At 36.5% G+C, this 26,684-nt stretch overlaps 1 protein-coding gene across 9 annotated transcripts in view; it reads right to left on the bottom strand.

Moving 5' to 3' along the window:
• Positions 1-204: 204 nt before the first annotated feature.
• LOC101740099 (balbiani ring protein 3) overlaps positions 205-26,684 on the bottom strand; it is a 38,929-nt gene continuing 12,449 nt past the window's right edge. Inside the window, exons 2-17 of one of the 9 annotated variants that reach the window (XM_038018005.2) lie at positions 22,942-22,998; positions 18,520-18,690; positions 17,268-17,381; positions 16,107-16,244; positions 14,665-14,778; positions 14,061-14,198; positions 13,257-13,370; positions 12,713-12,850; positions 11,434-11,547; positions 10,636-10,688; positions 6,591-6,758; positions 4,769-4,909; positions 4,160-4,198; positions 3,385-3,547; positions 2,657-2,804; positions 205-1,674 (exon numbers count right to left, since the gene is read on the bottom strand). In XM_038018005.2, the coding sequence (XP_037873933.1) occupies positions 1,620-1,674; positions 2,657-2,804; positions 3,385-3,547; positions 4,160-4,198; positions 4,769-4,909; positions 6,591-6,758; positions 10,636-10,688; positions 11,434-11,547; positions 12,713-12,850; positions 13,257-13,370; positions 14,061-14,198; positions 14,665-14,778; positions 16,107-16,244; positions 17,268-17,381; positions 18,520-18,690; positions 22,942-22,998 (1,865 nt within the window). In that variant the 3' untranslated portion in view covers positions 205-1,619. Of the gene's footprint in view, positions 1,675-2,656; positions 2,805-3,384; positions 3,548-4,159; positions 4,199-4,768; positions 4,910-6,590; positions 6,759-7,078; positions 7,205-7,286; positions 7,446-8,278; positions 8,483-10,635; positions 10,689-11,433; positions 11,548-12,712; positions 12,851-13,256; positions 13,371-14,060; positions 14,199-14,664; positions 14,779-16,106; positions 16,245-17,267; positions 17,382-18,519; positions 18,691-22,941; positions 22,999-26,684 lie in introns of those variants that run through there. The other 8 variants (XM_038018004.2, XM_062674394.1, XM_038018006.2 and 5 more) reach the window with 8 other exon arrangements.

The following is a 26,684-nucleotide window of genomic DNA, read 5'->3' as shown; positions in this document are numbered from 1 at the left end:
CCTTTCACGAACTCAAATAGCTGGACTCCGATGATGCAGAGGTAAGCGCAAGGTCGCATCTCATTTAGGCCACTGGCCAAGACAATGCTAAAGATGAAAGTAGATTTTATACGTAATTCCATTGCACTTCCATCCAAAAAATACAAGATATCTTAAATATATAAAAAAAAATTAGGTTTCTTGTGGATAAATAAAAACACAAAATTCAAAAAATCATTTTTATTACATTTTCATCATTACAAATATGGACCTTAAGCGGATCTTAAGTATTTTAACTAATACACGAGGGCACTTAAACTAAATTAAGCATCTTAACCGACGAAGCATTTTATTATTAATCAAGATTTTTTTTTAAATCGTACCTAAACACAGTTTAGTTCAATATCAAGTTAAACATTTATTATGTATTGCAGTCGTTTAGTAATATTCGAAAATCATGGGTACCAACATACTACATACCATCAGATGTACCAACAAAATAAAAATGTGTACTTCCGAATTTAAAAAAATTAATCTTTTTTTTTTAATGTCAAAATAACCAAATCGTACAGCCAAGCAAACATTTCTGCCTTTAGCGGAAAGCAACTGGTGTATTTAAATAGTGTTAATTAATTGAAATGAACTTTATATAATTAAGATTAGACTTGTTCTGATTTGAAGAAATATCATTAGTTGAACTAAACTAGGTAGGCCAGTGGAGGACTGTAAGTTTTTAAATAAAAATAAAATAATCTCGATCTAAGCTTCGCCAATGAAAATCTCCGCCATTAAATTCTAAAAACTGATTAAATTTCAAATACAACATAAATGTAAGTACCATTAACAGAATACTAAAACGATTTAGTTAAAACAAATATGGCCGATGAAGAGCTAACTATTCAAAAATTCAATTTATAAACGAAATTTTTAAAAACATTAATGATGAAATGAGTATGGCAATAGTAGTAAAACTTACGTGTTAAATTGAAAAATACGTGAACCGCTACCGTTAAAACTAATAATATAAAGGCAACATTTTCATTTTATTTAGACAAGAAAGACCTTTTCCCGCCGAAAAGCGAAGATATAATATTGCGATACACTCGTTTTTGAACAAAGAAAATCCTTCATCGTGTTAAATAAAATGAAAACAAAATGAGTATTTAAATAGACGTCTTCGTTATTGAAAACTGAGTTTTGAATTCACTAAACTAAATTAAGTAATAGTCAAAAATACGTATACGGCTACCAACTTTGTGAAAGAAACGACGCCATTTGCAAAATAATGAATGACGCTAAAAAGAAGTAGGTTTTTTTTTTTATTTTCGTTTAAAGTCTATTCGCCAGCTACAGATTATACAAAATCTACTAATAGGCCTTTATAAATAAAAATCGTCTAAAATACAGGCATAGTACGTAAAGCAAATTCTAAATAGACACAACGAGTTTGCGTTATATTTAAAATAAACGTATAAATAGATGGAAAACTTTTATTAATCTCGTTAAATTTTAAGTTCGATTATCGACTATTCGAATATCATGTATTGGTTTATGCGGCGTTTATGTGGGGCGTGATGTCCTGGTCGCAGAGACGTAGCGTACAGAAGACGCTCTTCCCGTCCGCCGAGCAAGTGCAGTCGTTACAGTCCCGGGTGAACTGCTCGCCGGGGTTGCAACGAAAACCTGGATCCTGGTCTGATATAAAACAAATATTGCCTCAGAAATCAGACCGTCATAACTGGGACCTGATTGCTTTATGGCTTATCGAAGTTGCCCTTTTTATTTTTTATTTGTTTTATTGCTTAATTGGGTGGACGAGCTCACAGCCCACCTGGTGTTAATTGGTTACTGGAGCCCATAGACATCTACAACGTAAATTCGCCACTCACCTTGAGATATAAGTTCTAAGGTTTCAGTATAGTTACAACGGCTGCCCCACCCTTCAAACCGAAACGCATTACTGCTTCACGGCAGAAATAGGCAGGGTTGTGGTACCTACCCATGCGGACTCACAAAAGCTCCTACCACCAGTAAGACAGTTCCAGTTTCTTCCGCCCATAAATCACATACGACCTCTTCCTCCCTAATAACCCCCTATGTATATGTGTTAAAGTCAAGACTAAGGCGACTGTGAAGGTCTATTTGAATAAAAATAAGTTGGTTTTGATTTTTTAAGATCTGGAGGATAGGATGCAGTTCACTTAGACGCTGCATCTCAAGGGTATGCTATGATTAAATAGCTATGGTTTCCAGTAGCTTGGTGACATCAAGTAGGCAATACCATTCTACACAACAAAAACTACTTTCGCTAAACATTTATTATTCCATAAGCTAACGAAAATATGGGTCATTCTAAGAATAGAAATAGAGAAAACAAATCATCTGCGTAATACCATTACTAGGACCCGTTTAATATACCCCAACACGCTTTGGCACGCCATTTATCCTTCCTCAAAATTCACTTATGACAATCCCAATCTATTAGATTAATTTAAGACACTGCCGGCTTCCAAAAACTATGGATGTATTGTAAAATGGTTCTTGATTATAATGACTGTGGTAAAGTGTCTTACGCACGTAAAATATAACCGAAATTCCAACGAAAACCTTCACCAGATTATTTTTAGGGTTTTGAGGGAATTTTAGGGTTCAGCAGAACCAGGCAACAGACGCTTACCTACCGTGCGCATGCGTCTCCTCCTTCTCCTGGGGGCATCGCATCAAGGTGCAAGTGGCGTGTCGGCCCTCGTCAGTACAGCGGCATACGTTGCAGCCCTGATTGTAGACGGAGCCGGGAACGCACGTGGCTGGCTTCTGACTTACTTCTGTTATACGGACGAAAGCACATAAGCTCTGACTAATGCTATACATTTGCGACAGCCCGATAAGTTCCTCTTTAGGTATCTATCGCCAGCTATTAAAGTGGACTAGTATTCGCCCAGCCCAGGTTATTAATTTAAATTATGGTTCTATCGTCAAAGACTTTATAATCTTCGTTATAGTCAAATAATATTAAAGACAAATAATATTAATCTATTCTCAATTTGGCCACAGACTTTAAACACTAATAAAAATTTGATAATAAACAAAAGAGTATATAAGCGTGTTGTGTCAAATACACAGTAGTGTGAGAACTTTATGGATTTAATGTATTTAGAGCATAATTTTAAAAAAAAATTAGCATTCTGCACTCCTTCTCTGTATTCTCTATAAGTGTGGGAAATATATATGCTCCTCCGTCCGCACAATTTTCGTAAAAAAGGGTACAAAGCTTTTTAAAAGTTAGAAAGACCTCAGTCGAATTAAGACTTTGACCTTCATGATTCAAGGCACATTATCCTGTGTATCGGCCCCGGCAATTGCGTTAAACAAATAGGAAATTCAAAATCTTTAATAGAACCGTACCTCTTTTAGTTCTGTCGCCGTTGAAGGGCTCAGCATTGTGGTTACTGTTGAGAGCGTTGCAATCCATACGAGTGCAGGAGAAGTCTTTGCCTTCCTTATCGCAGAGACACTTATTGCAGTCCAACCGGAATTCTTGTCCGGGCTGGCAGGTTTTGACGGTTTCCTGGAAAACAAAATGTTTCTCTGCGTTAGCGTCAAGCTGAGCGTAGACATTGTAGGGCAAAGATCAAAGACGAGGCAAATGTCGAATATTGTATACCAATTTATTAAATACAACTGCATAACCAACAACAATGTTACTGGTGGTAAGACCTCTTTTGAGTCCGCGCGGGTAGGTACCACCGCCCTGCCTATTTCTGCCGTGAAGCAGTAATGCGTTTCGGTTTGAAGGGTAGGGTAGCCGTTGTAACTACACTGAGATCTTAGAACTTATATCTCAAGGTGGGTGGCGATTTACGTTGTAGATGTCTATGGGCTCCAGTAAGCACTTAACACCAGGTGGGCTATGAGCTCGTCCAGCCATCTAAGCAATAAAAAAAGTAAAAAAATACAACGCTAAAATATTTCAAATTGAAAAGCACTCCAAGGAAGTTTATCGGTTTTGTAACCTACATCCAGAAAAATCCACGCAGAAGCAATTGCCATTGGTACTGGAGTAGGAAATTTAATCTGATAACTTAAAATTTAAGGCAATTTCTTAAGACATGAGCATATTGGAAACTGTACAAAATTTAAAAACCAGAAAATGGATCTTATTGGTGATGGAAGGTTTTACCTGTTGGGACGCACGAACTTTTCTAGACAGGGTGTGGTTCTGTGGAGACAACCAGACATACGAGGAATTAATATTAGAGTTACTTTAGACGAGCTAATTAAGAGACAAAGAACTATTGGTGTATGAGATGGATCGGGTAAGGGAATTTGTGGACATAGTCAAAGTCCAACTCAGGATATTACCCACAATTGGAATGTTGGAATGTTAGTTGGGATAAAAATAATACCACCACCATAAATGAAATCGCTATTTATTTTCACAAAAATTAGAAAACGGTTTGTTGAAATAACAACAGGAATCAACGCGGTGGCGAAGATTTAGAAGAAAGAGTACTTAATTTTGGAAAAACGCCACGACGAATTTTGGTCACTATTTATACATATTTTACAATATGGCACAAGGTGTAATTGACAGATTATATACTTTCAAAGACGGAAAGTCTTAAAGTAATTTTCAGTGAGCGATACACATCTGAAATGAAAAAAAAAGGATCTAATTATATTCAGTCTAGCTTCATTCCAGATTTGCCATACAAATTCTAAATTGCGTTGATTCTCGTCATTATCCCAGATTATCTAATTTTTTTATATATGGTTGATACGTGCAAACCTTTTCTTCGGATTCCAAGCAGCCAATCCTCGTACAAGAATACAATGTACCCTCAGAATTACATCGGCATCTGTTGCAACCAATTTGGAACGTTTCATTCGGCTTGCACTCCTTTGGCGTCGCTGGTTTCTGGTTCAAGTTCTAGTTCAAATCAAAGATTTAATATCCATGAAAACCGATCGAAAAATTGCCATAGATTGAGTTTCTCGCCGGATCTTTCCAGTTAGTCGCGATTCCGATCCGGCGGTAGATTCTGCGAAGCACTGCTTTTGCTAGGGCTAGTGTTACCAAATTATCTCAGGTTGAGTCCGTGAGCTCACTTACCCGTCCGCGAGAAGCTAGAATAGCCCCTTAGACTAACAGCGAATAGGTAGGGGGAAAACCCGAAAAATTGAGTAAATGTGAAAGAATCCTTACTATTACGTATCAGGGATACTTACGAGTATACTTTTAATATATGTATGTACATAATTGGGCTATGAAAAAGTAAAAAGTTTACATATGAACCCATTGTCAAAAACTTTCAAAGATACAGTAGCTTATTTCAAAGTATACAAAATTATTTAAATAAGTCAATATAATCTTGGGAAACAGTATAAAATGAAGCTCGGCGAAGGACAACCGCGGAACGAATGAAATGAGATTAATAGAAATACAAAGAGGAAAATTAAGATACAGTTTTTAAGCCAGAGGCCACAATGTGAATATTTTTAGCGCTAAACATATTTATTATGGAAGATAAACTTGAATTCAACTTGAATTCAGAAAACTTTGAAAATTAACGCTATCTAAGGATTTTTCAAGTGCGCGATATATTCACACTATGCCCTAACTTCAATATGGAAGAGAAAAATAAATTATCACAGACTTTAGATTCACAATCATAGACTACAGTAGTCATAGACAAAATGTCCTAAAGTCAATATGGAAGAAAAAAATAAAGTATTACAGGTTTTGACAGCAGAGAATGATCATAGATTTTGAGAAGAACCACGAATGTGGTCTTGACGAAGGTTCTCCAAATGACATCTTTTTCAGTTGTCCTCGTCTATCTTCTTCCCTCTATGATCTCCTTCCTCCTGATATTCTCGCCACATTGATTTCAAATCTCTTCTTTCCGTTATCAACTCCCCTTTCGTTTATATTCTCAGTTCATTCAATAACCATAATAATATTAAGCTGTAGTTTGTCTGTCTTTTAATCAACTAACCCCTGTATATACATCGTGTGCGTCTTATTTGTTTTAGGTTTTTTTTTTATTGCTTAGAAGAATGGACGAGCTCCCAGCCCACCTGATGTTAAGTGGTTACTGGAGCCCATAGACATCTACAACATAAATGCGCCACCCACCTCGAGATATAAGTTTTAAGGTCTCAGTATAGTTACAACGGCTACCCCACCCTTCGAACCGAAACGCATTTCTGCTTCACGGCGGAAATAGGCGGGGTGGTGGTACCTACCCGTGTGGACTCCCAAGAGGTCCTACCACCAGTGATTACGCAAATTATAATTTTGCGGGTTTGATTTAGGTACATCAACAACGATCCTGTTATCAAACATTCTTAGCTACTCACTTAATTCTTAGTTACGTCTGTGACCTTGATCGTTCACGAAGCCCCCTATAAAAAGCAGAGTAATAAATACACTTGTCACTTGACATTGGCGAAATCTAAAAGGAAACGCCATAAACCCAAGAGATAGATAAATAGAGAAGAACCACAACCGATCAAGAGTCCGTCAGCAAATCAACGAAGAAGTTCAGGAATTTCCCGCAAAGACTACCACCAGCACCAGGCACCAGCCTATCTACTGATAAAGATACCTCAGGATCTTCGTCACCGTCTTCCGGCAGCATGGGTACGCAGACTCTTCGGGTGCAGTAGAAGGTAGTACCGTCTTCGTTACACCAGCAAGTGTTGCAGTCCTTGATGAACATTCGGTTCGCGACGCAAACGATTGCTTTGGTCGTGTTTTGAGACGACCTTAACTCCTGAGGTGATGAGGAATGTACACACGATGATAGAGAATTTTAAATTGAATTCTCGACTACTTTTATCAAACTATTCGGCACTGATGAACAAAACTGGCAGTGGGTAAATTACACAATTATTGGCACATTGACGTAAAGGTTTTGGTATGATATTTGGACAGTTGTCCTCGTTTTAACAGAGGCCAAAATAAATAAATATATTATTTGAATGAAACAGTACCAACAAAAGCTGAAGAATACAAAAATCGTTTCATGAAAATCAAAGGTTTGTTGAGTAAGTTAGGTAGTTTATTGACATAGTGAAAATAATGAAAGGGGCATGGTTTTTAATTTATTTATTATTTGACATTAATAAATTAAAATGTTGCTTTTTCGGTTGATTCCTTGAACTACGGTGTACTACCATTGTAACTGGCTTTCACAATAGGAACGACAGGTTTTGTTTCCTGCAAAAATAATACAAATTAAGATTTTTAATTAAAGCTTTTGATAATGATTAAGCGATCCGTCGTCCCGTCTCAAACGCACCTTTAACTCGTGAAAGACCTCAACATCGGCCGGCAATGGACACAGTTTGTTCGTGCACGCGTAGTCGGTACCGAAATCATTGCACCGACAAATATTGCAGCTCACGTAAAAGCTGTTCCTGGGCTTGCAGACAGAGTGGCGCTCTATATGATCAACGCCCTGGAAAAGAGGTTTAACCGAAAACCAAACCGTACAATCTGGCTTTGGAATGAGCTCCCCTCAACCGTGTTTCCCGAGCGCCATGACATGTCCTTCTTCAAACGAGACTTGTGGAGAGCATTAAACGGTAGGCAGCAGCTTGGCTCTACCACTGTCATTGTTGACGTTCATGAGCGACAGTAACTACTCACCATCAGGTGGGTCATATGCTTGTCGGCCTATACGACAATAAAAAAAACCGATTGGCATGGTATCAGAGGCCATTTAATAAGCTGATGCTGTGGCGCACTGTGAAATCGTATAGTTAAGTAACCACGAACCGGCCTATTTCTGCCGCGAAACAGCCATGTGCAATTTGATGAAATAGAAGTGAGATTTCGGCCTCATGTCTGAAGATGTTGACGTTGATAATCGGGTATTGTTTTCTCTAAATAACTATATTAATTATGGTCTTTTTGGCTGACCAAAATCTCTGAAGACTGCTTAAATAGTCCCAATAATTTCAAACTTTTTTATTTATGTTAACTGCATTTCTTTTTATACGTTAACCTATAATAGCAATATCCAATCGTCAAATGTACTGATTCACAGGTGGATGAGCAGCAAGGTATTCATTCGTTCTCAAAGTATTCAAAGCACCATATAGCGATTGTTTCCCGGCATTTATGGGTGGGTAACACAATCGTGCCTATTTCCTACCTGGTTTGTAGGGTAGGAGAGACGTTTTACAATCCAATTATACCTTCCACTTTACGTCTCAAATTGGGTAGCGATACTCGAGTTATCGTTTCTGTGGGTAGTGACAAAAAGTAGCAAAGAAACGACTAACTCACATCATTTTCCATAAACACCTCAACGTCCGCGTCCGTTCCGGTATCCCCTTCGAGACACTCATTATGAGTGCAAGTGTAACTGTGCCCACTTTGCGAACACTTGCACAAGTTACAGTCCGATTTGAATTCCTGATTCGGTTTACACGTTATCGCTCTTCTTACTTTATTACCCTCAATTTTATTTGTGATCGTCTGAAAGGTTTCCTTGTAATCAAATAAATAATATTTCTTAGAATAATATCATCGCAAAATACGTTTATGGTAGGTATGGTATGGTATGGTCAAAACATTGTATGTCTACCATTGGTCCCAAAAAGGCTACAGTTCCGAAAAAAAGCTTCGTTATTAAGTGTTAAGTTTGAAATTTAAAATTGATTTTACAGATTTAAAAATAACTTTAGAATCTCTCTCTTATTTTGTACTCCACTTGGCATTAAAAATTTGACGAGCGCATTTCATTCTTAACTACTAATTATCGCCTGTTGTAATTACAGGTATCACTCATTAAGATATCTATAACCAATTCTGGATAGTCGAAGCATACGATCGGATCTACTTCCATACTGACTTGTGACGTCAAAAAATAGTAAACCCGAACATACAGTGTTTCCGGGCCTATGGAATAATTTTCAAATTCTTATAATTTGGAAACCCAATTATGTTTACTAAAATTTCAGGATACCTATATAATGACTGTTTTGAATAAAGTGATGTGTCGGTAGCTATGATCCAGATGAGCAGATCTCATGATATTTGACAGATGCTTGAATATCGTTAACGACAATCTCATAAGAAACTTGCTCATATAGGAATCTTGAAGAGAATAATATTTGGACTGTCGGACCACCAAGCAATTTCATCGATAGAAGATCTTCCCTTTTTCGTTGCGAACTAAAAGTCCTATAGAGATATTAATCATAATAAAAATAAACTATTTGCTTACTTACCTTAGAATTTATTAGGATCCGACCACCAAATGATAACTGTTATTAGAATACATTAATTCACGTAATTTTAGCACAGTTATGGAGATTTAAAAAATGATATTAAAAAACATTTCGATTAAAAACAACAGAGGCAGTTAAAAGCAGTTTTACATTTTAATCATGGGATTTCATCAATACTTTTAAGGTTTTTTTATATTTTTGTTAAAGCCAGATATGCTGACAGCTATTCGATTCCATGTATAGTAGTGCACCGGAAGAAAAAGACATTTGAAAAATTAAGTTACGTACTTAGTGATTAAAATGTAAAACTGCTTTTAAAAATGTAAATGTCTCGTGTGCCCCCAACAAAATATTAAAACAACAGATCTTGTTTTAATTCACACGATGAAATGTCTGTTTTTTTTTTTTTTTGAAATTGACCACGATTTCTTTGCGAAGTTTTATTTAAGAAATTCTCTTTAAAAAAAATCTCTTTAAAATTTGTACACAGATTTTACATCTAATGACATAAGAATGATTTTCACTAACCTAAGACATTCGATTTTGTGAAATATACTTTAATTTAATCATCGCAAAGACGATTTTATACTTTTTTATTAAATTTTTTTTTTTAAAACATGTTTACGTCCGATGTCATCCGTGACCACAAAAACTTTAAAGTACTCGAACCGAAGAAATATGTGAAACAAATAACAAATACATGAGAATAAGCGTCGAATTTGAATTTTCATTCATTAGCTGCGACGCCCAAAAATCCAAGAAAACCCTAAATAAAGTAATAGCGACTTGGTATTATACTATTTTGGTCTTTTAAAATTGTTATAAAATGAATACTTTAATTGAGAACCCTCCGGATTTTAATAGCAAGCAAATTATCTGGTAACCAAAATTATGATCCAGATTATACATAATATTATATTATACATATAGTTCTACATGTACATTCGGTGTTCCGAAAAATTTATATGTCGCCTTCCATTTTATATGAAATAACATATCGAGTGCTGAAAGGCTGTTTGATTAAGGCGACATTTTTGCAACTTTACAGGAGAGCTTAAAATTTAAAATTTAGATAAAAGCATCATAACAAGAAAAATAGCGAACTATTTCAATGGAGTAAACTTAACTGAAGTTCAATTAAAAACATCGTACTGTGGATGCTAATACCAAATAAAATGCACCTTTAATTATAAAGATAAATGTCGCGTGTTAAGCGAAATGTCGCCTAATCCACATAGCATTTCACCCCTCGATATCAAAGTACAACATATAACTGTAATGTAACATTTAACGATCGTAAATAATTCAACACCGTAACCAAATTCGGCTGTCAATGAACCATTTTTATGTCGCAAATATAATTAACACACATTTACTAATTAATTTAATATATTAATAAAAACTACTTACAGGTATTTCGGTTCCTTTGGTTTCCAATTTTTCCGTGACGCCACTTCCGAAATCTGTAAATAAGTTTTCGGAAATTGAAAATTCAAAATCTTACGACAGTATTATTGTTCGGAGATAATCAAAAAACCTTTTATGGTTGGTCCCTCTGAGGTCCACCACGACTGTGAAGAACAAACGATAAAAGTCATCACGAAACGCAAAAGAAAAAGCTGTAAAATTGTTTTTAATCTTCAAAAAAAAAACGTCCCGTAATTTGTTTCGTAATTTTTGACGTGATAACTTCTTATAAATCGGTGAACACCGACTGTACGCACGAAAAAGTGTCACGTTCCACCTGAGCCTAAGCGTGCAAGCGAACAGCGATAGAGAAGCACGATCGGCCAAGCGTTGGCTTGTGACACATTTATCTCTCTTCTCGCGTGACGTCAGAGCTAGCAGTTCGTATTCGAAAAACCAAAATGAAAATGTGTTCTGCCACTGACATTATCACGTAAAACTATCGTCCGTAAACCGACTTTACAGAAAACTAATTTTTTTTTTATATAAACAAATTTTGCTGTTATTAATATCATAATTAAACAACAATTTTTAAATGACCGTGATGGGCAACAAAGAGGCCACTTTTAAGATTAATTATGCGAAAAGTTTTTTTTTTTTTTTATAACAACGAGAGGCAAACGAGCAAGACGAGTCACCTGATGGTAAGTGATTCACCGCCGCCCACGGTCACCAGCGTTTACTTAATTGTAATTGTGGTATTACTCTGATTGTTAATGGACTGCATTTACACATACTCACTGTTATAACTGATGCACCCCATCTTAGTGCACATGGGTTTACCGTCCGAAGTGCACCAACACGTGTTGCATTCATTTTTCCACATAGTCTTCGGCGCACAGTCTTTCTTAGGCTCTGAAAATTTAAACAGGAAATTCATAACGCTAATTCATAATTTAGTACAATTTAATTCGGAGATAAATCATTGTCATCCGTGACCACGTAAAGAAAATATTTAAAAATATACATATAAATATATTATTATATCGGTGCAACTCCACTATTTAACTAACTAGAAATAGTTAAAGTTAACTGTTTCCTAAATGTTACGCATGTCAACAACAATTTAAGACTGTATTCAAGACAATTCATGATTAAGCTACCCCCACTTTTCTACTATAAATACGAGTGACTATTGTCGCACAACACGCCCAAACACGTCATTACCGATCCGCCCGATCCATTAACGGGGCTTTTAGGTACCTCAAGTACCGGTCACCGTCCTCGCCGAACCCGTCGCTTGTGACGAAGGGCTCGACGAGCGAATTAACCCACAGACACAGCCCACTGAGTTTCTCGCCGGATCATCTCAGTGGGTCGGGTTTCCAATCCGGTGGTAGATTCTGCGAAGCACTGCTCTTGCTAGGGCCAGTGTAAGCAATACTCCCGGTTTGAGCCCCGTGAGCTCACTTACTAGTTAAGGCTATGCTGAAATAGCCTCTCAAGGCTATCAGCTTAGGTAGGAAAAAAAAACGCAAAACACATTCAGACTCGAGTAGCTGAACAGAGCGGAGCTCTCTACCGTTAACGTTGTACATTGGAAATGTAATAAATGAAATTCATTGGAAAAATGAGTCTTAATTACTGTCACTATGGAAGGCAATCATAATGATGAAAATAACGGTTGCTGACGTCATCACTTTAAAAACATCATGGAACGTTGACGTCATAACTTTAAAAACATCACGGAACCGGCCAATCCGTCATATATATGTACCGCGATTTCGGAAAAACATTTAATTTTGCGTGATTAAACCCAACAAAGTATTTTTGTACCGCGATAAATTTTACCAAGGATAAAAGAAATTAATATCGATTTAAAAATGTGACAGGATGATTTCTCAAAAATATAGCTTCGTTACTTTCTAGCACTGTCATCATTAAAAACTATTTTCTTTGATATCAGTATGAAAATGTGTTTTACTCGTGGTGACGTCACATGTGGCCATCACAACTTTTTGGACTATTCAGTGCCAACGGATTACTTATAGATATAATTAGACGTTCTAATATATTTTACCGTCAATGTGTTCAGCACAGGCTTCGTCACTACAAATGGCGTATCCATCGGCATTGCACCTACAACTGTTACACTGGTTCGACCACGTCGATCCCGGAGCGCAATCTCTGCCTTGGATCAGCTCAGACTTCTTGGGAGCTGAAATTCGTGGAATACAAATATGGCAAACTTTGACAGCAAAATCCATGTTCTTTATAATGGACAACGGCTGCAACCAATTGCAACGTGCCTATCATTCACTGCCATCTCTTTCAGATACCTTCTCCTTCTTATAGTGGCCTGTATTTTACTGGTCATATGTAGGCTTGTAAGCCCATGTCAGTAGGTACCATAACCACGTCAGAGCTAGCAGTTCGAATAGTTCTGCTACTGACGTTATCACGTAAAACAATCGTCCGTAAACCGACTTTACAGACAACCAATTATTTTTTTATAACAATAACTTTACCGTTATTAATATTATTATTAAACAACAATTTTTAAATGACCGTGATGGCTAACAAAGATGCCACTTTTAAAATCAATTATGCGATAAGATACTCACTGTTATTAGTGATGCATTCCACCCTAGTGCACATGGGTTTACCGTCCGAAGTGCACCAACACGTGTAGCATTCATTTTTCCATGTAGTATTCGGCACACAGTCTTTTTTTGGCTCTGAAAATTTAAAGAGTCAGCAAGAAATTCATCAGGTTAGAGCCCCGTGAGCTCACCTGAGCTCACGGGGCTCTCACGGAGTCACAAGACTAGGTAGTCTTTCTGTGAATCTAGTATAACCCCTTGAGGTTAATATGATAGGAGAAAGAAAAAAAATAGGAAATTAATAATGTTTCAATTTAGTACAATTTAATTCGGAGATAAGTCGTTGTCATCCGTGACCACGTAAAGAAAGAATTGAAACTGAAATGCGTACTGCAATTTTGGAAAAAACTTATGCGTGATTAAACCCAAAAAAACAATTTTTGTATCGCGATAAATTTTACCAAATGATAAAAGAAATTAATATCGATTTAAAAAGGTAACAAAAAAAGTCTATGATATCTCAAAAATAATAATGTAATCAATTTTTTTTATTTCTTAGATGGGTGGACGAGCTCACAGCCCACCTGGTTTTAAGTGGTTACTGGAGCCCATAGACATCTAGAACGCAAATGCGCCACCCACCTTGAGATATAAGTTCGAAGGTCTCAAGTATAGTTACAGTATTATAATCATTAAAAGTGATTTTCTTATTTTCTTTATTTTCTTTGATATCTGTATAAAAACAAGTGGTCATCACCACTTCTTGGACTATTCAGTGCCGACGGATTAGTTATAGATATAATTAGACGTTCTAATATATTTTACCGTTAATGTGTTCAGCACAAGCTTCGTCACTACAAATGGCGTATCCATCGGCATTGCACCTACAACTGTTACACTGGTTCGACCACGTTGATCCCGGAGCGCATTCTCTGCCCTGGATCAGCTCAGACTTCTCGGGAGCTGAAATTCGTGGAATACAAATATGGCAAACTTTGACAGCAGAGCCCCTGTTCTTTGTAATGGACAACGGCTGCAACCAATTGCAACGTGCCTATCATTCACGGCGATCTCTTTCAGATACCTTCTTCTTCTTATAGTGGCCTGTATTTTACTGGTCATAAGTAGGCTTGTAAGCCCATGTCATAGGTACCATAACCACGTCAGAGCTAGCAGTTCGAATACTTTTGCTACTGACGTTATCACGTAAAACTATCGTCCGTAACTCCGTAAGTCAACTTTACAGACAACCAATTGTTATTTTTTAAAACAATACCTTTTATCGTTATTAATATTATTATTAAACAACAATATTTACATGACTGCCATGGCCAACAAAGATGCCACTATTAAAATCAATTATGAGATAAGGTTAATTATAACTATAGTATTACTCTGATTATTAATGCACTTCATTACACATACTCACTGTTATTAGTGATGCATTCCATCCTAGTGCACATGGGTTTACCATCCGAAGTGCACCAACACGTGTTGCATTCATTTTTCCACATCGTCTTCGGCGCACATTCTTTCTTTGGCTCTGAAAATTTAAAGAGTCAGCTGGAAATTCGTCAGGTTAGAGCCCCGTGAGCTCACCTCCTCGTTCTATGAATCTAGTATAACCCCTCGAGGTTAATAGAATGGGCGAAAGAAAAAAAAAATAGGAAATTAATAACGTTTCAATTTAGTACAATTTAATTCGGAGATAAGTCGTTGTCATCCGTGACCACGTAAAGAAAGAATTGAAACTGAAATGCGTACTGCAATTTCGGAAAAAACTTATGCGTGATTAAACCCAAAAAAATCAATTTTTGTATCGCGATAAATTTTACCAAATGATAAAAGAAATTAATATCGATTTAAAAATGTAACAAAAAAAAAGGTATGGCACTCGGAAACTGCCGCGGTAAAGCTATTGCATAGCATTTTTTATCAACTTATGCAATTATAATTAGACAATGATAATTTAATATTAAAACAATAATAAAACAAGACCACGCTATATTAAACATTAATAAAAGCAAAACATTAACTGTCCCCTTCACACTCATAAGCTAGACCGCGCGAGAGAGAGATGGGCAGACTTTTCATGATGCGCATGCAGTGTGACGTCACGCCACGCGCTTATTCATAAACAATACAAAAGCGCAACGTGTGAATGTGTTGAACACGAGCTACATAGTAGGCGTAGGGGGGGTGTCAGGTTATTTTCGTTACGGAATTCGGTGGATTCAGTCACCGCGCTCAAAGCCCGCGATAAAATCTATGCAATAGCTTAAAAACACTATGATACCTCAAAAATAATAGTGTGTAATCAAGTTTTTTTTTATTGCTTAGATGGGTGGTCACAGACCACCTGGTGTTAAATGGTTACTGGAGCCCATAGACATCTACAACGCAAATGCACCACCCACCTTGAGATATAAGTTCTAAGGTCTCAAGGATAGTTACAGTATTACAGTATTATAATCATTAAAAGTTATTTTCTTTGATATCTGTATGAAAACCAGTGGTCATCACAGCTTCTTGGACTATTCAGTGCCAACGGATTAGTTATAGATATAATTGAGTCGTCTATTATCAAAGGTGGCAATCTGTACATTTGGACAAAAAAAATTTATTGATATGTCAATACAGATTTATTTGAATATAATCGTCTCCTTCAAAGAATACGGTTCAAAACCTGCATTAAATAAAGGTTAATAGTTAACCTGTTATTTATCTAAGATGTCGTTCCGAAGAGTTTTGTGACTGCCAATGGAATACAAAGTCAATAATTCGTTTTTCTGATTTACCAATCATTGTCCAAAAGTCAGATTGCCGCCTTTGATAATAGTCGACTCAATTAGACATTCTAATATATTTTACCGATAATGTGTTCAGTGCAGGCTTCGTCACTACAAATGCCGTATCCATCGGCATTGCACCTACAACTGTTACACTGGTTCGACCACGACGATCCCGGAGCGCATTCTCTGCCCTGGATCAGCTCAAACTTCTTGGGAGCTGAAATTCGTGGGATACAAATAGGGCAAACTTTGACAGCAAATCACTTGTTATGATGGACAAGACAACGGTTGCAACCAATTGCAACGTGCCTGTCGCTCACGGCGGTCTCGTTCAGATGCCTTCTTCTTCTTCTTATAGTGGCCTGTATTTTACTGATGATAGGGAAGCTTGTAAACCCCCGTAAGTAAGTACCACGACCTTGTCCATTTCTGCCGCGCAAGATTAATGAATTCAAATTCGATGGGTGTCACAGCCGTTGTACTATACAAATGAGACTTAAAGCTCTAAAGCTAGGTGCCGTCATTTTATTTGTTCATTGGCCCTCACAATCATTTAACAACAGGCGCCATTAGCTCGGTCACTAATCTAGGCAAGGCACTAGTAACACTGTCATTGATGATTAAAAACACTTTTACAGTCATCCGTGACCACGAAAATTGTAAAGTGTTTGTAAAAAATTGAAATTATCTCATCATCTATTTTTTTAGATTACAATTACGTTCACCCTGCTACTACATGGAAACGTTGTGTTTGCTGACAGTAGGCTGTCAAAACATTTTTCCTATTAACAATCCACGTCTGATATGAACTCCCCTCCACAACGTATCCCGACGTATAGCTATGACAGGCCCTACTTCAAACTCCGATTCGAAAAAAGTCCTCAGTGGCAAGCAATAGTTTGACTGACATTGCCAATGTGGCCGGCGGAAATCTAAATAGGGATAAATATAATATAATAAAATATATATATTAGAGTAGGGATCGCAGCGCATAAAATAAAACTTCCACTGTTTCAAAATCTTCTGTTAAAAAAAAATATCCAACACCTTTTTTACGCCATAACCATCTTCGCTATTTACTATTTCTCTGTCACTCTGTCTGTCTTTCTCTTTTTCCCTTTCTTATCGTTTTCTCTCTCTCTCTCATACGTTCCGTTCTTACCAATCCTACATCTAGTGATTATCTTCTCTGGTGAAAAATAAAATTTAAATTTAGAACTAAGAGTATGCAAGGTCTTACTTGACGATCTTCTACAGGCATCCAAGGAGCATAGGCCCAGACCGTTATCTAAGCAGACGCAAGTGTTACAATCCCTCTGGAAGGAGGTGCCTGGCTGACAACGCACAGGTTCAGCTGGAAATAAAAAAGAATATATTTAAAAAACTATTATGGACCATGGCTGTAATAAATAAAATTAAATTAAATAGTACATACCTGCTAGGTAATCTAGGGAACGTAAAATTAAACCATTACAGCGCAAATATAGTGTACATAGCAGATACCAGTATGGTCAGATAACTGGTTAATACCTATGGACTATAACTGGGACTAAATAACTGGAAACATATCACGCACGGTCACCCGCCCCCAAATTAGGATTATAGGTACCAGAGACTGACATACATCTATACTTTAATATTATAAAGCTGAAGAGATTGTTTGTTTGAACGCGCTAATCTCAGGTCCGATTTATTGAGGAAGGCTATAGGCTATATAACATCACGATAAGACCGATACAAGTGGAGCACCATTAAAGAATGTTTCAAAATATTTTCACTTTCTACGTAAATGAGTGTGGGGGGTAAAATTTAGCGTTATGCCAAAGTAACTATTCCACGCGGACCGAGTCGCGGGCAAAAACTAGTACTTAATAAACACCCAGACAAAGAGCACACGAATCCGTTCATCACACGAATGTTTTGCCCGATGTGAGAATCGAACCCACGGCCCTCCACGCAACAGTTAGGGGCACTATCTACTACGCCACTAAGTCAGTCCATCAATTATGACGACGCTTGCAGCTGAAAGTAAGTATTGTACTTTTTGACGAAGCATGTCGCTGATAACTCTATTTCTGTAATCTGACGAAGCATGTTGCGGATAATAACATGTACTTTTAGGTTAGGAATATTGTGTTCTTTTTTTATAATAAAAAAATTTATAACAGCTGTGTAACCGAACACTTTTAACCCATGCAATGATTATCTGACCAGACCTATTAATTTGGATGATTGAGTCAGCCTTTTAGTAGATATAAATAATAGTTAAAAAAACTAACAAAATACGCTTTTACAGAAAATCCAACTAAAAAATAGAAAATAAATTTTAATAAATTTGAATTAAAAATAGTGTAAGAGAAAATGATTTTATTGTAAAAAAAAGCGTTACAAACATACATACGTCTGAAGCTAATAAAAGCGTATTAAAAGGGTACCAAGGTGAAAACGACGTACACACGAATTTGGACTTTACCGTTTAAATCACAACTTACTAAATATAATTTGATCACAGCTGTCCTGCCTCAAGCACTCGGCGACTCCTGAATCAGAGCACCTGCAAAAGTGGCAGTTGCTCTCCCACTCGGTTCCCGCCAGGCATTCCACTTCCGACTGCATTTCTTGGACGGCAGACGCGTCATCTGTTGTTATCTGACTCGGTTTGTCTAGAAGCACATTTAAATGGGTACGCATTAGCAGGGACGTCTTAAATTAGGCTGGGGCCCTTGGGCACACAAGAATTTGAGGCCTTTTGGAAAGTAAAAAAAGCGAATTAAATTAACATTTTTCTACTGAGTATGAAAATTTATTATAGGTAATCAAATAAAGTATGATATAATATGTCATTAATGATATTAGAATGCTGCTGGTTTTTAGATGCGTTCGGAAATATTATTAATTAGTACAGTAGGAATAGGCGCAGTCATCGATATAAAAAAAGTGTAATGCGCCCGACAAAAATGTTTTGTGAATAAATGTGTGAGAGAAATTGTCGGTCCCAGAAATTGTCGGGCCCCGTGTGACCTTATGGTAAAGACGGTATTGCGCATTAGAACAAATAAGAAAACAATCAGAAGGGATCAGTCACTATTTTTGTGTCACGTAATATCACATATCGTCTTTTCGTTTTAAAACAGTATAATCTCAAAATTTACTAATTTTACAGGAGTGCTTTAAAGGCTTAACATGTAATATTTCATTTATTTTTTATTTTTTACCAGTTACATTAACTGTATTTTAAAGTAAAATAAAATTATTATGTACGACCCGCCCTCGCTTCGCTTCGGAAACATTAAAACACAAATGAAACAAAACAAAAAAATAAAAAATAAAATAAAAAAAGTAGCCTATGTTCATCAGGGACAATGTCGGCTTCTAATGGAAAAAGAATTTTTCAAATCGGTCCAGTATTTTCGGAGCCTATTCGAAACAAACAAACAAACAAATCTTTCCTCTTTATAATATTAGTATAGATTAATTTTGTTAATAGCAGTCAAAACAAAGGTAAACTAAAAAAATATATAACTAAACTACTAAACTATTTTTGACAGTATGAGAATAATACTGGTGATACCAAAATATGTTTACGCATATTAACTCAATTTCGAATATTTTTGGAAATTGTATACTTTTAATGCGAAAAGGCGATATATCAGTTTGCTTAGTGCGAGTTTCTTAACGTTCACGATAGCGTAAAAGTTAAGCCAATATTCTATGAAATTGGAACGGCGCCCCTAGCGGCAAACGTAGGCAAACGAACCCATTCCATACAAATATGAGCTAACTTTTACGTTACCGAGATCGTTTAAAAACTCGCACTAAGCACACAGTTCTACTATTCTCGCGTTAAGCTAAACGCGAAACGTATTGTCATATGTACCTAATCGATCTGTGATTGTTTCATCGAAGGTTAGTCCGTCGATTATTTGGCCCCGAGTGACGTTCAACCGAGTTTGTTATACATTGCGCGGTAATTTCTCAAAATTATGAGCTACCCAGCAGCGTACTACCGTCTTACCGTTCGATTCGTTATTTGAATGAAGCAAAGTACTTTATCATTACCGTCATACGTATCACAGTCAAAACATGTTCCAATCGTGTGTCCTATATAATAGACAAATACCATATACTAGCGACCCGCCCTCGCTTCGCGTCGGAAACATTAAAACACACATGAAACCAAAATAAAAAAAATAAAAATAAATTTAAAAAAGTAGCCTATGTTCATCAGGGACAATGTCGGCTTCTAATGGAAAAAGAATTTTTCAAATCGGTCCAGTAGTTTCGGAGCCTATTCGAAACAAACAAACAAACAAATCTTTCCTCTTTATAATATTAGTATATTAGTATAGATATAGATACAAAACCATATAACTACAAATACCATAATCATTGCTGTTAGCGTGGACCTATAGGCTATTTATGACGACGCTTGTAGCTGGAAGTAAGTATTGGTACTTTTTGACGAAGCATGTTTCTATAATCTGACGAAGGGTGTTGCGGATAATAATAGGTATGTTTAAAAAAAGTATTATTTTATTATTACGAAAAATAAAACAAACTTTATAATTAAATATACCATATGCCACAATGGTAGCTATGAACGCACAATGGTAGCTATGAAAACATATCCCGAATAACAGATTTATTATGAGGTTTGTTTTTTTAATTTTATTTATTTATTTATAACTTCTTATACTAGAAAGTATAAAGGCGGACTTAATGCCATAGGCATTCTCTAACAGTCTACCTTAGGGGAGTGCAGAGATGAAGCTTGGAAGGTGTAGTGTGAAGGTGATATTACTTAAACATATGTGTATATATAAAATACATAATATTTATAGATACAAATACTCGTACTTAAATAAATACATATACATAAATATATACATATACATATCATAAATATATACATATAAAAACATATATAAACAAATATTATCAATTAGATGACTCTGCTAACTCTCTGAGAAACAGTTCTCGAACCTTCGTCTTAAACGCTTCACGTGTAGTGGCCGACCTTAGTTTGTGTACGTTGTTTGAGTATATTTATCCCGGATTTACCGATTAGGCAAATGGCATGCGAAATTAGTAATCACAGTTCATATTCTGTTATATTGCTACGCGCGACATCCGTGCGGTCACTGCCAAGATACCTATATGTCTCCGACCGAAAATGATGCTTAGTGCGAGTTTTTTAACTTCTTGATCGTGTGAAAGTTAATTCAAATTTCTATGGAGATGAAACAACTACACTACGTTTGCCGCTAGGGGGCGCTGCTACAGCTCCATACAAATTTGAGTTAACTTTAACGCGATCGAGGAGTTAAAAAACCGGCACTAAGCACACTGGTCGGAGTTGTGCGTCAAAATACATAAAATACTCCACAATTAATCTCGATACACATTAAAACAACGAACATAGCACGTTCTGTGTGATTATTATGTGAAAATGCAAAAACAAAAGTGTGTCTAGAATTACGAATGTTACGTTAGTAATTTTTATTATTATTTCATTAACATCCCAAACTTAGCTGTGGCGGCAGACGTTGTATGCGAACAATTAAATTGCGCGTCGCCTGAAAATAAGCCTTACGTAATACATTGCATGTAGTGCATCAGTCACTTTTTTGCACGATTTGATACCACCATCATAGACAATAATTCTGCCGCATACAGTAGGTATGATAACATCAGTCGTATACAATATGACCTACCTCAATTGAGGTATTCGAGGTATGATATCGATAACAACCGATGGACTGTTAACTATCAATAACTAGCACTATAACTAGTATCTGCCAAATGGACCTATAGAGGGTAGAGATAAGGAGAACCGTCTCTGTGTGTGAAAAAGTGTCCGTAAAAATCTGCTAAATAAGGGTACAGGGCTACAGTAGCAACCGAGTAAATTTTAAAAAAGGCGCTGGAAGTTATAAAAATAAGATAGAGAAATAAAAAAGGACGAAAGAACTGTAAGCACTACATAATCACAAAAAGTATCTTATTTAAAGCTGATAAGAAAATGCAATCGATGTCTCCACGCTTTACCACAGCAATAATTTTAGGTTATATTGACGAAATTAGTTTGGACTACGTAAACATGTGAGGTCTCATATATTACACTGTCACTAACTACTCTAGTCATTAAATATATTAAATTTCCTAACTCAGCATACTTCAATCAGTTAACAACTGCTCAATTCATATCATACCCTGTGCCGATGCTAGCGCCATTCTGGAGGATTTTTGAACTGTTATTTAGTGCTGAAAGTGGGACACTTTTTCAAGCTTCTCCCATATGAGACGGTTCTCCTTACCTCTACCCTCCATAAATGAACCGAATTCTTATATTTGTTTAATGTATCATCACATTTTCTCTTATTTATAATAGGCCATTTTGAAAAAAAACAAACATAATATTGGTTGGCAAACGGAAAAGTTAATGGTACATATTTTGTCTATGCCTAGTTATACATTAATAAATATATTAAGAAAATAAATATTCGATCTTGAGTACAAGAAAACCTGTATCTTTTGAGTAAGCGATATAACTAAGAGTGATTTATTGTGACATGCGGTCACGATTTAAAACAATTTCACGATTATAATTTATAATCTTGTTTTAGTGATTCATAGATACACTGAATATAATGTTATCTCTACATCTTAAGTGGATATAAAAAGCTATACGTGTATTGATAAAAAAATATATGTGTAAAATGTATTTTTGTTTTTCAAACAACTGCTGAAGCAAAGGAATCCGGATCTGCAATACCCTGACAAGCATTTAAGTTATATTTAAGGAAAAAATATAGAGCTTAATTTTTCGATTCTTGAAAAACTGCTCTGTCTATTCAACTCGTTAGGGTTTTTTGTTTGTTTTAGTTTGATAATAAACTCTATGAATTAGGTACCTTTTGATTCTTGCTCTGCTGCACATGGGCCTTCTGTGCCAGGACTGCATTTTAGGGCTAGAAAAAGAAAAAAAAATATTACACCCACACTTGACCAGATTTTTTATTTAGGTACTTATTACCAATACAGCCTTCACTCTCGCCGCTGCTAATCTCGTGTAGTTACAATATCGTGTAATAAAAATTAAATCCGCAAAATTATAATTTGCGTAATTACCGGTGGTAGGACCTCTTGTGTGTCCGCGCGGGTAGGTACCACCACCCTGCCTACTTCTGCCATGAAGCAGTAATGCTTTTCGGTTTGAAGGGTGGGGCAGCCGTTGTAACTATACTTGAGACCTTGGAATTAATAACTCAAGGTGGGTGGCGCATTTACGTTGTAGATGTGAACTCGTCCTCGTGAGCTAAGCAATAAATTAAAAAAATATTCAACATTGATCTGTCTTAGATACGGTAACGAACTTTACGAAAAGACAATAACAATTTAAGTACTCCTGGTAAAACTGGTGGCAATAAAATCTGAAACGTAGTTCACTGTAGGAAACCAAGATCAAAATAACCTAGCACTAATACATGTACTGGCCATTTAAGACAAAATTCACAACGCAGCTCGGCTGTGCACCTGCCATCGTTTACGCCTATTAACGACGATGACCACTCATTATCACGTGGACCGTATACTGGTTTGCCAAGCCTACATCAATCGTCAAATTCCAAGACAGGCTGCACCTGGCATTACGTAAAAAATAAATCCTCAAACTAGGCTCTACAAAAATAACCCCTGCGTCTAAACTGACGGTTACATGACATCTGATTTACGCTACAATTTGACGTTTCAGATCGAAGTCACGTGACCCGTTTCGGGCGTCATAGCGCGCCTGACCGATCCTCAATTTGCCCTTTAACCTTCGCAATTATTGCAGTTCTATTAATAGCGGCAAACAATTGGTACAATAATTACTTGCGGTCGTCTTATGTAAACTGTCCAAATTCCTTTATGATAGTTTTATATAATTATCAAAGATGATCTATGTTAATAATGGCTATGTATTGACGCAAGTTCAAGTATCCAATGATCACATTGTTCACACAATTTGGAAACATTAGAGCACAAGTTCTATATTATCTATATTATAGTTCTATATTATCTTAATTTATTTTTAAGTTAGAAGGTATTTTTCTCAGTCGTTTGCACATTTGGCAGAGTGATCGTGGCCATCCCTTCGTATATTAGAACGTATACAGGTTACACTGCCTAAGAAGCAATAAGTAACCGTCATCTTTAGTGGAAACAAACCTAACGCAGGTTAAAACTCTGTTGGAAATAGTTCACTAACACCACTTAATCTATAATAGATTTCAGCCCACATACGTCCTCTGTTGGACATAGGCCTACCTAATCCTAGCCACAACGACCGGTTCTGCCCTGACAACATCCAACGGATTCCCGCGACTTTCAACAGTTTAGCATAATTTTAATTAGAGATTTGCTTCCACTCGGGCTTCAAGTTCAGCTTACTGGATCTTCAGACTCTCAAGGAAAATGTGATTCAGTTCTCCCATCATCGAAAATAGTTTTTTTTTTCTTGCTTAGATGGGTGGACGAGCTCACAGCCCACCTGGTGTTAAGTGGTTACTGGATCCCATAGTCATCTACAACGTAAATGCGCCACCCACCTTGAGATATAAGTTCTAAAATCTCAGTATAGTTACAACGGCTGCCCTATCCTTCAGACCGAAACGCATTACTGCTTCACGGCAGAAATAGGCAGGGTGGTGGTACCTACCCGTGCGGACTCCAAAGAGGTCCTACCACCAGTGATTACGCAAATTATAATTTTGCGGGTTTGGTTTTTATTACACGATATTATTCCTTTACCGTGGAAGTCAATCGTGAACATTTGTTGAGTACGTATTTCATTAGTAAAATTGGTACCCGCCTGCAGGATTCGAACACAGTGCATCGTTACATACGAATGCACCGGACGTCTTATCCTTTAGGCCACGCCGACTTCAAATACTATTATATCCAGCATACTTACTAGAATAATACTGTGCAGTTGATTTGAGGAGAACTTTCAAAAGATTATACCCCTACATAATTATAATAAAACGCACTCAATGTAAGAAATTTAAAATCGTATCTGTTGGATATTAATGAACCAATATTAATGAATTTAAGTGGATTCTTGAACTTAGTCACGAATCTAGTCATGAACCTTCTAATAGAGAATAAGAGGGTATTATTACCGAGGCAATAAATGTGATCATAAATAAGGTAATGTTAATTCTCAAAAAAGTTTTCAAAATCGAATTCGAATTTTATAGCATACTCTTTTTCTCAAAGTCGGCCCATGAAAGCGTGTTTATAGCTCTTGTAATGCGATTCACGAGAGGACAGCCTCGGCTGTTGAACCCAAACTTGCTCCGCGACTAGCGGTTACACTGCGCAACAAAATTATTGGTCGAGTTTTTTTTATTTATTTTTTATTGCTTAGTTTACTAATATTTTTTTTTGCATTTACAGGACCGAACTTTTGGTCCCTACCGGGACGCATAAACGTTGCCAAGTGAATGTCTCAACCTTGAGACACCCAACGGGACTCTCAATTATAATCTAAAATCTCTGCTGACCCTAGAGACAACTTTGACACCGCAACGCATGAATTACGCGGTAGTAACAATCGAACTGATAATAACGGTTCTCATCTGTCCTCGTCACCAAACTATGTATAAAGTAATAAAAACTTTGTTCTGCACGTAATGTGACGTCATTGAAAAGCTAGCACGCAGACAAGGTCAACGGACCCGTGTAGCGCGGGAATACAATCGCGCACCAATCTAACTCCAGATGAGGGTTCACAAAAAATGAACTGTCTAAAATGATAAACGGGCTTATCTATCTGCAAATTAACTAATATTCCAATCGTATTAAGGATCCGGAAACGGATTTTTACGTCACCTCATCACCTCATTAACTTGTAACCTTATGAAATCTATAGAAACTTTACCATATAATTGTAGTAGCAGTATGTCATACTTAAGACCAAAACATCACGTATCTAACAAATGAACACGACGTTCCTTGAGAAATTTCACGTCTTATAACAAATATTATACATTAATATTTACTGGTGGTAGGACCTATTATGAGGCCGCACGGGTACCACCACCCTGCCTATTTCTGCCGTGAAGCAGTAATGCGTTTCGGTTTGAATAGTGGGGCAGCCGTTGGACTGTTAAAACTGATACCTTAGAACTCATATCTCACGGTGGGTGGCGGAATTTACGTTATAGATTTCCATGGGCTCCAGTGAGCATTTAGCACTAGGTAAACTGTGAGCTCATCCACCCATGTAAGCAATAAAAAAAAATGAACACAATTAATTAAGAACATAAATAGGTTAAAATAAAAATCTCGTTATATTTATCATCACTCGGTTTCCACACGAAGATAATGCCGAGTTAATAATACGCGAACTACTTTTAAATCAGTCAAGAGGCTATCTAACTACGATTAAACAACATAATAGGCAATTTTACGTTGTAATTAAAGCAATTTATAATCTCGTTTGGAAGATATTTTTGTACGCTTTTAATGTATTTAATTTACAATAAGTAAACTAAAAATTCACGGTCGTATTTTCTAAGAACTCGGAGCTCATTTTACCAGAAATATTAGTAAACAAAAATATTTTATTTAAGAACAATTTTATTTATTTTAGACGCTTACATCTTGAATG

The sequence above is a fragment of the Bombyx mori genome, chromosome 20, assembly GCF_030269925.1.
Source record: "Bombyx mori chromosome 20, ASM3026992v2".
Lineage (NCBI taxonomy): Eukaryota > Metazoa > Arthropoda > Insecta > Lepidoptera > Bombycidae > Bombyx > Bombyx mori.
This window is presented reverse-complemented; position numbering and strand designations above follow the sequence as displayed.